The 13785-nt window shown below is 39.8% G+C and overlaps 1 protein-coding gene across 4 annotated transcripts in view; it reads left to right on the top strand.

The window, feature by feature from the left end:
* Positions 1 to 1306: 1306 nt before the first annotated feature.
* Positions 1307 to 13785, top strand: part of FYB1 (FYN binding protein 1) — a 69249-nt gene continuing 56770 nt past the window's right edge. For all 4 annotated transcript variants that reach the window (XM_085212750.1, XM_085212749.1, XM_085212747.1 and 1 more), the window contains exon 1: positions 1307 to 1428. In XM_085212750.1, the coding sequence (XP_085068876.1) occupies positions 1426 to 1428 (3 nt within the window). In that variant the 5' untranslated portion in view covers positions 1307 to 1425. The remainder of the gene's footprint in view (positions 1429 to 13785) is intronic.

Raw genomic sequence — 13785 nt, 5'->3', positions numbered from 1 at the left:
GGTTGAGGGAACTGGGCTTGTTTAGCTTGGAGAAGAAATGGCTCCAGGGAGACCTCATTGCAGCTTTCCAGTATACTTAAAGGGAGCGTATAAACTGGAGGGGGAACGGCTGTTTACATGGATTGATACTGATAGGACAAGGGGGAATGGTTTTAAACTGAGACAGGAGAATTAGGTAAGATATTAGGAGGAAGCTTTTCACACAGAAGGCAGTGACACCCTGGAACAGGTTGCCCAAGGAGGTTGTGGATGCCCCATCCCTGGAGGCATTCAAGGCCAGGCTGGATGTGGCGCTGGGCAGCCTGGTCTGCTGGTTGGCGACCCTGCACACAGCAGGAGGTTGAAACACAATGATCTTTGTGGTCCTTTCAACCGAGGCCATTCTGTGATTTCATGATTCAGTCTGGAGAAGAGAAGGCTGTGAGATGACCTAATAGCAGACTTTCAGTATCTAAAGGGGAGCTACATGAAAGAAGGGAACAGATTCTTTAGCAGGGTCAGTGGTGATAGAACAAGCCCAAAAAGGGTACATTTAGATAGGAGATAGGAAAAAAGTCTTCTACAGAGAGAGTGGTGAGACACTAGAACAAGTTGCCCAGAGTTGTGGTTGATTTGCCCCATCCCTGGAGACTTTCAAGGCCAGTGTGGATCAGTCCCTGGGCAGCCTAATCTAGCTGCAAATGCTTCTGTTCATTGCAGGAGAGATGGACTAGAGGCCCTTTGAAGTTCCTTCCAATTCTAAGTACTCTATGATTCTGTGATTCTATGATTCTGTGATTCTGTGATCCAGGTCAGTGAGGTCTAGGCCCATATGACCTTTCTTCCTTCACTTTTTATGCATAGAAATTCTGTAGCAGTATTGAGCTTCAATATACTGCTGGACCAGAAAAGCTCTATTTTTCTGATGTTATCAGCCATTAAGAGAAGAAGAATCAAAAGTCAGTCCACAGAAACACAGTTCAGCTTATTAGAGGAAGAAAATGACTTTGATTTGAAACGTTCAGGAAAATCTAAGCCAGAAGGAAAAGTACGTTTGGTAGGTAATGAAGCTTGAATACACAAAAACTTGGCAACCTTGAGAATGAAAAACAAAAAACAAAATATTTTTTCTTTCATAATTCAACCAAAGATTAGAGAAAAAATTACTATATGTTCTCAGAGATCATAAATTGAATGAATGCACATTCACTGTCATTTGTCCTTCCCAGTGCAGTGTATCCCAAACAAATGCTGTTAAAAATTCTGCTAAGTCTCTGATAATAAGGAAAACAAGGATTTTGCTGATAACTTTTCCTGTGAAGGCTGGATAGACCACATAGACTTTCAAAAAAGGAAGTGCACAGTGAAGGACAAAGAACGTTTTTGACTCTCTCCAGTACAGTACATACTCTTTAGCAGAACTGCAAAGACAGAGAGGCTGAAACCATGGTAAGCTCTATTAATTTTCTTTTTATTATATGAATGCATAATGTTTAGTATTAAAACTATATGGGATGCAACCGTAAAACTTTAAACATATTTCTAGTAATTTTCAATTCAGTTTCTTGCAGCTCACTTCCTGCTTTTGAGGGAATGAAGAAACTTTAGTTTTTTCTGTTTCTTCATCATATGAACCAGTTTGTTTGTGTCTTACAGATTCTGAAATTCAAAAGTAAGGAAGAGACAATGGTTTCTTTCAAGACTAAGCTGAAAATTAAGTTTGTAGATCTAGAGGAATTCTGCAGACAGGTGTCAATATGATACCAAGCCAGAAATGAGAGTAAAGCTCTTTAACAATATTTCCAGGAAGACATTGTACTCTCCTCATTCAGAAGAACTTTGAAGCTAAAAATAAACAAGATTTATGCTTCTAGGTGTAAATTTGCAGTACAGACATTTTTTTTTTTAACTAATATCTATTCTTTTTTATAAAAAAGATCATTTAAAATTCAAAAACCTACATGCTTGCAGATGTTTTTCTAAGTATTTATTAGTAAATTGAATCAACAATTTCAAGTCAAATGGTTTTAAAGATGTTAAAAATCGTGTAGTCTCAATAGCTTTTTACATCACCTTTTCCTCAGGAAATATTTTAGAACTCTTGGTGTATCTTGTATACTTTTGTCATGGTAAATATGCTCATACAAAGCTATCTCTAAAGAGCTTTTCTTTATTTGAACCTGCTTATCTGTTTTAAGGGGAAAAAGGTAGTTTATGAAACCTAGAAAGGAACCCAAGCCTTAGAATTCAGTATTTTCATAGGCAAAAAGGTCTAATGTCTATCACAAGTAGGACAAGAAAAATGACAGTGTGAAATAGGATTGAAGGCAGAACACAGCTTACATTTAACAGTGTTTCGCAAAGTTTGGAGGGTTTGGGCAGAGGCTGTCTCTGTTTTACACAAAAATCGAGTTCTTCCTGAATCTGAAGAAATGGCCTCAGAAGTGTTTCAGTAACATTTTGGATATTTAAAATAGAAAATAGACATTTCTTATTTATTTCTGTTGTAATGAATCCTAGTGTGTAGGAACAAGTGAGAAAAAAAACAGAACAAAACAAAAACAAACAAACAAACAAAAAACCATTGTGCTTGTATCTGCAAAAAAAATCAACTCAAGTTACTTGATTTACTCACATATAATATGAATGGAATCCGAAAAAGCACAACAGTTCTAACAAATTAGCATCTTACTGTGCTTTTGCATGCTGAATTCCTGTTGTTGCAGAGATTCTTTAACTCAAGCTTTCCATTCAGCATTCTCATGTACACATGGAGCCTTTGTGTCTGCAAAACTCTACATTACAATTTGCAAGGCAAATTATAATACAGTTATTCTATTGGCATGACTCAAATGTATAGCTGCTTTTGTAAAAAAGTTTGTTTAGAAGGAGCATATAAATATGCAAATACTTTGAACACAAGGTTTCTGCTGTTGCCAAATGCGGTTTGAAAATAAGCAACAACAACAATTCTACTTCTTTTTCAAATTCTTTTTAAGTTTCAGATTGGTTTATCTGAATCGAAATATGACTGGCAGTTCAAAAAAAAAAAAAAAAAAGCAAACTATGTATTTATATTCTTATTAGATTTCCCCAGGAGTACTATATACTCTATAGGAAAGGAGTGCTTTTATCTCTGTATCACAGGCGACCCAGGAGCATCGCTAAGGAAGCAAATCACAATATTTGATGCTGACGGGGTGGAAATTTGTATTATAGCAATACAGGTTAGGTGAAAAGAAAAAGGTAGTAGTTTAAAAAAAAAAAAAAAAGCGGAGAGCAAAATAATTAGTTAGGTTAGAGTGAGGGTAAATGAGGGAAAGTGCATTTTCTGACAGTTTTACACAAGGCAGAGATCGAACTGGTTGAGATAACAAATTTATCCCTACAAAAATGTCAATGAACTGAGACTGACATAATCTGGATGAGGCCGACTGTGCTTTAAATGCAGAAGGGAAGATGTGGAAGGAGCAGATCTAGGTCCCATGGAATCCCAAGATCAAATGAGTGCGAAAAAAGAGTTTAGTATTTTATTTCTGCCTGTCATTACAGAGCCAAGTCTAAACCAAAAGGTACAGACATAATAAAGTATGAAAAAATACTAAAACTACACCAACAGCTGCTGGTAGTTGTTGCTTCATGTGAAATAGGAGCTGATGAATGCAAAGGAAAAGATCGCATTTTCCTTTGACTTAAGGCCAAGACTAGCTGTGTTGATTGCTACGCTGAAAAATAACACTCAACACAAGCCTGCTTTCCTTTAGTGCTACTGGTAATTTGTAGGTTAAGAAGTAAAAGAAGTTTTGAGATATGAGATAAATCCATGAATGCAGATATGACTAAGGATATTGGTTAATCTATTTGGATTTACTGATTGTTAAAATAGAATTTCTGTTAAAAATAGTCCAGAAAAGTGGAAGACGGCTGGCATCTTCTTAGTCATAACATCCAGGCAGAGCTAGGACTCCTGTTAAAGAGTGAGTTGCTGTGTAGCAAGGAGGGCCCACTGAAGTTCATTGTACTGAAATCTCTGATTCATTTTAGAATTTCAGAACAAGATCCAAAATACAAATATAAACATCAATCCACATTTTCTAGGTACCTCAATTTGGGAGGCATTTGCATTGTCTCAGGAAATTACTAACTTCTCATTTAATTCCTAATAGATTCTGTCATTCAGCTCGTATGAGCTTTGATTAAAAAAAAAGTCTCCATACAGTTAATTTCTGGAAAACAGCTGTACTCCTATAGTTTACCTTGAAATAACTCTTTCATGGTTCTGTGTCATATTTCTATTGCATGTACTTTGGAAAGAATTTCATCTGTTCCCAGAATAGTTAAAATATTTTTACCCTTTGAGACCAAATTTCTGTCACACAAAACAAATGGCCAGTTAGCGATGTCAGGAAAAAAGGCAAAACAAACAAACAAACAAACAAACAAACAAAAAACCTTCCTACTTACAAGTGGTCATACTAGACATTATTCAGCAATTCAGGGTCCCAGCACTGAAACCCAGCACTCCTAAGCACTCCTATGAACTATATGCCTGAAGTTTGTTTGGAGCACACCATTATCACATACCAACTCACTGGCAGCAATGACCTGGAAAAATAGAAAGGGAAAATGGTAGATGAATTGTCTGGTCAACTCCAGAAATAAAAAAAGAAGTCTCTCTTCCTCCCTGGGGATCTGTATCTTGGCTATGGAGAAAAAACGATGAGGAGTAATATATTGAAATATATATAACATGTGAGGCAGCACAGAAGTAGGTTCTGAGAAAGAGAAGAAAACAGTTCAAGTCCCTCTGAAAGCCACTTCTAAAACAAAGTAAATTCAAGGTACCTGCACAAGAAATCCATTTTAGGAATAAGACAGCAAGATGAACATTATCAGATCCCAATGGATATGATCAACAAAACTGCTATGTCTCCACCAAGTAGCAAAAAGGAAACACAAGCTTTCTTAAATTTGGGGAGGGGGTTGGAGAATGAGTATTCTTATTTACAGTCTGATTGTAAATCCTTTAAATCAAGTGACCCAGATGAAGAACAATTTCACACGGATTTCTGAGAAACAACAAATCTTTGAATAAGTTAAACAGGAGATAGTTCATGCATTAGTTCTTGGGCCATTCAAGGTATGACAGGATGTAAAAAAAAACATGTTCTGTGCTGCAGCCTGGGAGAATGGCCTCACCTAGAGCCTGTGGCAGAGAGCCCCAGGTGAGACTTGACATCAGCCTCTAGAGTTTTGCAGTCAGGGAAACAGGATCTGGGGCCCTCTATACTCCAACTGAAAAAGAAATATTGGCAGCAAATGAAGGAGTTTGAGCTACTTTGGAAGTGGATGGTACTGAAACACAGCTCCTCTTGACACCTTGACTGCCCATGCTGGGCTGGACATTCAAAGTGAGGGTCCCCTCTACATATCATGCAACTGATGATTAGAGACCTCTGTCTCTAATTCTTTCATTACTCCAACACTAGGTTACCACTGATACAAATATTTTGTATTCATGACATGAGCTTTCTGTCAAATTTCTTTTGGTTAGCCTACAAGAGCAACTGTGATGGATCATCTTTATGTAGCAGCCCTCAAGAATAAATAGTTAAAAATATGGAAGTACCTTAGCCTAACACTAGTGCTTTTCTCCTTCCTGCTACTCTTCTCCCCACTACAGTCAGTAGTTAATCTACCCTCCATAATAGGTATATTGTGTGCAATCAATGAGCTTCACAACAGCCCATCCTTTAATGGATGCCAAGCTGACTTATCTTTTGATCTAGCCAGAGCTTGAAAAAAAAAAAAAAAAAAAAAAAAAAAACTGGCAATGTAAACAATGGAAAAATGGAAAATATTATTATGCGCCTGCAATCTATCTGATGTGCAGCAATGTATCCGGTGTGCAGAGCATACCTGGCATCCTGGAAAGCAAGGCTTGCAGCTGGCACAACTCAGCATCAAGAAGCCTCTTCCCTCCTCTTCCCCACTTTGTTTGCCCTATCACTAGCACTTGGAGCAGAAAGTCTCCTATTTACCATGGATGGTAGCCACTGTGAGGAGACAGCAAAACTAAAACAGACTGTGACAAATTAAGTTTCCACTTCTCATTTCCTCATTCTTGAGGAAATGGCCATAAGTTGCGCCAGAGGAGGTTTAGGTTAGACATAAGGAAGAACTTTTTCTCTCAGAGAGTGGTCAGGCACTGGAATGGCTGCCCAGGGAGTTGGTGGAGTCGCCGTCCCTGGCAGTGTTCAAGAGGCGTCTGGATGAGGAGCTGCAAGATATGCTTTAGTGCTTGTGGTAGCAGTGGTAGTGAGAAGACGGTTGGACTAGATGATCTTGTAGGTCTTTCCAACCTTGTGATTCTATGATTCTGTGATTTGCACATATCCTGTAGCCAGTAGATTCAAGTGCATGCAAATAATAGACACAGTAAGCTACTAAATTAATAAGATTAAATGGAAGTAGAAACAGAAATGAGAGGCATGGAAAATAAGCTGCAAAAAAAAAAAAAAAAAAAAAAAAATCCAATCAGACTTTTTTTCCACTGAGAGAAATCAAATACTGGGACAGATCTACATGACAGCAGCATACATCTTTGCAGGTAGTCAAAATGCAGTGAAGGAATATTTTGAGCTATTTGGTAAGCACTGTCCCCGTTCTGAGCAGAAAGATGGACAAGATGACCCTCTCTACCTAAACTAATTCTGAAGCTACTATTAGGAATGAAAATGGTCCGTCCATTAGAGGTCACTGTTGTGCAAGCACCCGGCACGACACCACAGGAAAAAAAATACGAAAAATAACTGCAGAGAGCAAGTGATACGTGAAGTAGCGTTTCCTTCCATCTAACAGCTGAAAAGTGACATACGTCTTGCCACAGGACAGGTGTACAATGGAAGAAGGGAAACGCAACCCAATCACATCTCCTGGGTTTCCTCGTTAGCATCTGCCAGCTACGGATTAAAAGGGACAGTACAAGGATAGCAGAGAGGAGAGTCTCGGGGAAAAACAAACATACAAACAAACAAAAACAATAACAAAAAAAAACCAGAAGAGTAGGACCAGAAGCAAGAATTCTTTTTTCTTTCTTTTTTTTTTTTTTTTATAAAATGTGGATATATCAGCTGGCACTCTTATGCAGACAGAGTATATACTCTCTACAAACGCTGAAAGCCAAAAGGACTAAAAGGATTCAGCGAATGGAAAATACATCTCAGTTCTTCTCTGTGCTTTTTCAAAGGAGCAGAGTAAGACACTCTTATTTAACTTAATTTTCCTTTTTTTTTTTTTTTTTTTTTTTTTTTTTTTTTTTTTTTGGAAGGGGGGATTATATCAGAGATTGACAATCACTTTGAAGCCAACTTTGGAGCTAACTTTGAAACCAACCTGCTACCATCTACAAGGATCAAAGTTCATTGGTAATCAAAAAAAGCTTTTTGAAAGCCCAAAGGACTTGGCCATAGAAAGGATGTTATGTAAATCTTAGGCAGAAGTTCATACACAGATTTTTATTGAAGCTTTGTTTTTAAAATCATTTGGATTAAACTGGGTTTTCATTTTTAATTATGATTGTCTTTGATTTGAATTCCTGTGGAAACATTCCTGAAGTTAGTTTATGTTTTGAAGTGTTGATTATGGGATTGTTATTTAGGCTATGTAATATAGATGTCAAGAACTGTACTAGATTAAGAAATAATATAAATGACTATTCTTATTTTTAATCACACTTCAACATTCTGAACTTAACATTTTTCCAGATGCCTAATTTCATTTCTGGCAATCTGATAAAGTGTGTTGGTTACACTACTTCACACTTACAAAAATAAATAAATGAATAAATAAATAAATAAATAAATAAATAATGTTTGACTAGTATTTTGAAAAATATCATAAATATAAAAGGCTTATTTGGCAGACATTGTGATAGGGCATTGGCTTGATAGAAGGAAGGAGAACGGCCCATATGTGCCGTAGAAACTATATTCAGTATGTATTTTACTCATTCCTCTCTAACCAGCACAATTGTCCTGAAGTTATGTTTTTGAAGAGTGTTCTCCAACCCTCCTTCTCCTCCATGCAGCACCAGCTTAAGGAATTTCTCATACAGTCACTCTTCTCATGCTGTTATTCTAATGCATTGTTAGTACAAACATGCTGTTATGTAACCTCAAGCAGTAAAATAATCTAGACTGAAAAGCAGCTCTTTTCCCATACTTCACTCTTTCTTTCTTCTTCTTTCCTTGAATATCTTCAGTCTGCATCTTTTCAAAGATATATGATATAGAACAGTATTTAGCAGCAAATCTGAGGGGATACCAGTGAGGAACTGGTTTTTATACTGAAACTTCACCTTTATGAACTGTAACAAAAAATTGTGGAGGTCACTATACAGCATCATAGCTTTTTAACAGTTTATAATTGTGTGGTATCCCATGCCACACATCAACACTAAGAAAGTGTTATTTCCTCAGAAGGAACTACTAGACAAGGTGACTGACAGCATAATAGCAGAAGCTCAGTTTTTCTATTGTGAATTTTCCACTTATGTTGTGAAACTGCTCACTTACAGAAGAATTTGCAGAAACTAAACACAGCATGAGTGGCAAACAAATGATGACTTAGAAGTAGAATGCTGCAAGAGATCATGCAAGGCTACTTACTGACATCTAAAACTGTGTTTGCTCAGTGGCAGTAACCTCACACTTCTATCATACATGCTCCCTTCCATAAACCCAAACCCTGATCCTGGATTGTCGTTTTCCTACATTACAGTTTACACAAGCAGGGATCCTAGCCTATCGTCTATTTTCTTAAAAAACATCTTCAGCTCTGCGAAAAAAGAATCTTAACTGTATGTCATGGATTGAATCTTTGCCGTGTGACAGGCCTAGCTCCCTTTATCCCACCCTTCCCCCTGTGGGAAACCAGAAGAGAAGAAGGAGGAGTTGTTGCTCAATTGAGATAGAAAGAAAACTGCTGTACTAAAAATGATGAAGGAATGTGGGATACTGCAATATAAAAGGAATAAAGAGTAATAAATCAAACAAATGGGAATGGGAACAACTCCTAACAGTGCTGCTTGGTGATACAGAGAAGAAAAGGGATGTCCTTACATCTGGAAGGACTGCAGCATTTTGGGAACCGTAGTTCTTCTTTAACAACTGTCCCAATTCCATCATGATACTATAATACCTATGGAAAAACGTGACATTGTATCCTGTTTCTTAGTCATATTTCACTATGCTTTGACCTTGATCCTGCACTCTCAGCCATCACTCAGTCTCTCTGCACTAACTGAGTTCAGAGAACAGGCTGAGAAACAGATATCCAAAAGTCCAACTGCAGAGTCCAGAAAGTTACAGCTAGTCAGCTGATGAGTAATAGCTACGATTTGAAGGCACTGTTCAGCCATGTAATAAGCTCACTAATAATTACTTGTATGGAGGCACATTATTCTGCAGTTTAGATGTGGAAGAGGTAGCTTCTGAACAGAAACAACTACAGGCAAAGCTGAGTCACTTCTGTGTCTCATTTCAAAGTAATTAATGTAGTGCTAATAGTTGCTCTTGAGAACAGAGAATCTATAATGTCATTAAGTGCTACTGAAGGGCAAAATCTATAGAATCACAGAATCATAGAATTATCACGGTTGGAAAAGACCTCGAAGATCATCTAGTGTAATTGTCCACCTATCACCAGTATTTTCCTTCTGAAAATACTTACCACTTGTCCATTTCCAACACTCAGGAGTCAGCTGGAAATAGTAATATCAGCATTATTTTTCAAGAAGCTTCGCAATGCAAAGGACAAGAAATAGAAAGGGTTTCCCAAGAGACAGACAAAAATATCTGATGCTCAATCTGTGGTGCTTGAAGTTGTAAAAATTAGTCCCACCTAATATTAGTTCCTGCTGATTGCATTTCTCAACCATTGAGAAGTTAGTTATTAAAAGATTAAGAATGCCATCGAAATTTTTGAAATACTCCCCACATCAAAGTACTATATTAGTGAAACAAGAAATATTATAGAGATCAGAGATTGGTGTTACATGGTATCTCCCTGTCATGGTTTCATGATTTTTCATTATCGGTATTCCACATCATAACATCATGCAATGTACTGGGGGTTTGACTGCTGATGCTCAAGTTCCGGGTGCCTGTCCAGCGGAGAAGAGCAGCTACGTTTCCCCAGGGGGCTTTGCGGTCAGCGAGGAGATATAACTCCCGGCAAGGTCACCTGATGCTCTCTTCTTTGCCTGCGCTGCTTCGCTTGCGCTTCTCTGCCTGCGCTGCTTCGCTTGCGCTTCTCTGCCTGCGCTTCTCGCCTGCGCTTCTCTGCCTGCGCTTCTCATCTCAGCGTTGTGGTAAGGCCGATCCACTATCAATTTCACATTCTCTCTCCTTATAAAATTCTGTTGATACCATATTTAGTAAATTACTTTGTTTTACCTCAGATTGTTGCCACTGTTTTCAATTATTTCGGGGTCCCTTATTTTCTTTTTTTTCCCGGGGGCGCGGATCCGCGGATCCCTCCGCCCTTCTAGTCACGGAACCGGGCCGAACCAGCCCGTAAACCGTTGACATTCTTGGTGGAGAATGCGGGCACCAGTTGCTTTTTAGCTTTTTGAACAAATCTCTCTCTCCGCTCTCAGACAGCTTCATTGGGAAAGTTTATCTGTTTCACCAGTACTGTCTGAAAGCGTGACCTTGAAAAGTCCAGGCGGACGGCCAATACTCTAGGATATTTGTAAACTTTGAGCCTTGCTATCTTGTTTCTGTAAAAGAAAAAAAAGAGAAAAAATGCTTTCTCTACTGAAACTGCCTTTTAAGGGGCTGCATGCCACTGTCTCTTCTTTCTTAATGCTAAAAACATACTGGGCCTTAATTAAGTTCACCACTTTGCTCTATGGAGCAATAGGTATATATAGCCAATTGAAAACATGGATGGAAATAACTATGTGGCATCTGCATATTATGTGGCATACCATTCCAGAGGGAGCTGCTAATTTTACAGGGTTGGGGATTTTTAAGCAGGTTTCCAGCCTCTCCTTTGAATTCTTTATGCGGATTTTCAATGCTCACCTGATCACGTTATTAATCTCCGTGAATGTACTGCTCACCATTTCACTTATTATTAGTATTTATTATATTTTGAGGAAGTCTGCCCCAAAACCAGTAAATACTGAGTGGCAGGGAATGTGGAGAGGCCTGGGTGAGACTTTAGAGAGATGGAAATCTTCGGTGTCATGGAACTTTACTCCAGAACACCTGAAAGACCCTGAAAATTTAAACAGATATTTGAGACAGGAATGTCGTGGCTCAGGAAGATCTGAGGAGGCCCAAATTGTTTGGGGCCTGGCTAATGCTTACCGGGCCTTATTCAATACTATCCTGGAGAGGGAGAGAGTTTGTGAAATTGAAAAGGAGAGTCTCAGGGAAACAGTGCAAAATGAGCGAGAGAGTCTCCTGGTCGAGAGAAACAGCCTCCAATATGAGAGAGATGCCCTCCGAATTGAGAGAGACTCCCTGCAATCCAAACTCAACAGTCTTCAATCTCAACAAGACACCCTCCAATCTGAGCTAGATACTCTCATAATCGAACGAGACAGGCTCCGAGCTGAACTGGAGGATGAGAGCATTGGAACTGACCAACCTGATCAACTACAGGAAGCACCACAATTGATGTCACTTGCCCCTGTAAGAGGACGGAAAATGAAACGAATCTCGACTCAGTTAGAAGAGAAGAAAGAAGAGGAGAGAGGTCCAGAGGAGTGGCTCCAAGATCCACAAGAAGCACCCCTAAGTCCAGGAGAGGGGCCCTCAGTAAGACCACGGTCACCGGCGCCAATGAGGGCAACAAGAAGTCCCGAAAGAGTAAGAGGTGAGCAAGATATCGTTACCATTGTTGATCGATCTCTGAAAATGAATGAAATTCGAAGTCTGAGAAAAGACTTTTCACGTCACCCAAATGAGCCTATTGCCACTTGGTTACTTCGATGTTGGGACAATGGGGCCAACAGTGTGTGGCTGGATAGTAGAGAAGCTCGCCAACTGGGTGGCGTTGCTAGGGACTCAGCCATTGACAGAGGTATTAGTACATGCCAGAACCAGGCCTTTACCCTCTGGAAGCGGATGTTGTTAGCTGTAAAAGAAAGATACCCCTTCAAAGATGATCTGATGCCTGAGAAAAAGAAATGGGCTGATATGGAAGAAGGCATCTGTTATTTAAGAGAATATGCTGTGGTGGAAATGCTACATAGCCCCGATTTCATTCCTGACGAGCCAGACCAAGAGCATGATCCCGAGAGAGTCAGGTGTACACCAAACATGTGGCGTACATTCACAAAGACCGCACCAGAAAGGTACGCCAGCACATTTGCAGCAATGTATGGCAGAGGGGAAAGAAGACCCCTTATAAGTGAATTGGTTAATAAACTTCAAGACTTTGAGTTACATTTAAGCCCTCTGCGAGCTTGTGTTTCAGCCATTACAAAGGTAGCTGAAAAGCTGGACAGAATGGAAAACAAACAAGAAGATATAATAGACAAACTATCAACCGTGCCTGAAGCTGATAAATCCATGGAGGTAACGGATACATCAAATGGGGACCAGAATCCCCAAAACAGCCTATTGGAGGGGCTGATCAACTTGATTTCCTCCCAGCCGGTGGCATCTAATGTCTCAGCTATCAAAAGAAGACGTTCTCCTGCTCGAGCAAGTGACAACAGTAAGACCACATCACGTTTTGCCTTGTGGCATTACCTACGTGACCATGGAGAAGATATGAAGGAGTGGCATAAACAACCTACTCCTGTACTTCAAGCACGGGTAAGAGAGTTACAAGACAAATCAACCACCAAGGTGAACTTCTCTAAAAAGGTGATTGCTCCAGTTGCTGCAGACAGTGAAGGTAACAAATAGAGGGGCCCTGCCCCCAGCCAGGGGGGGAAAGGGATAATAGAGTTTATTGGACTGTGTGGATTAGATGGCCTGGCACATCAGAATCACGAAAATATAAGGCCCTGGTGGATACTGGTGCACAGTGCACTCTAATGCCCTCGAGTCACCAAGGGACAAAATCAATTTATATTCATGGGGTGACTGGAGGTTCCCAAGAGCTGACTATGTTGGAGGCCGAAATCAGCCTCACTGGTAAAGACTGGCAAAAACACCCTATTGTGACTGGCCCAGGGGCTCCATGCATACTTGGTATTGATTACCTCAGAAGGGGATATTTTAAGGATCCCAAAGGGTATCGATGGGCCTTTGGAATAGCTGCTGTAGACACAGAAGGTGTTAAGCAGTTGTCTATTTTGCCTGGCCTGTCAGAAGATCCATCTGCCGTGGGGTTGCTACGAGTGAAAGAGCAACAAGTACCGATTGCTACAAAAACGGTGCACAGACGGCAGTACCGCACCAACAGGGATTCCTTGCTCCCCATTCAGAAGCTGATTCACCAACTAGAGAATCAGGGAGTGATTAGCAAGACTCACTCACCTTTTAACAGCCCCATATGGCCAGTGCGTAAAGCCAGTGGAGAATGGAGGCTGACGGTGGACTACCGTGGCCTGAATGAAGTCACACCCCCATTGAGTGCTGCTGTGCCAGATATGTTAGAACTCCAATATGAATTGGAGTCAAAGGCAGCCAAATGGTACGCCACCATTGATATTGCTAACGCCTTTTTCTCCATTCCTTTGACCAAAGAATCTAGGCCACAGTTTGCTTTCACCTGGAGGGGCATTCAGTATACCTGGAATCGTTTGCCCCAGGGGTGGAAACATAGCCCAACCATTTG

Source organism: Meleagris gallopavo, chromosome Z (genome assembly GCF_905368555.1).
Source record: "Meleagris gallopavo chromosome Z, MGAL_WU_HG_1.1, whole genome shotgun sequence".
In the NCBI taxonomy this organism is placed as follows: Eukaryota; Metazoa; Chordata; class Aves; order Galliformes; family Phasianidae; genus Meleagris; species Meleagris gallopavo.
The sequence above is the reverse complement of the archived record's forward strand: the minus strand, read 5'-3'. Positions and strand labels throughout refer to the sequence as shown.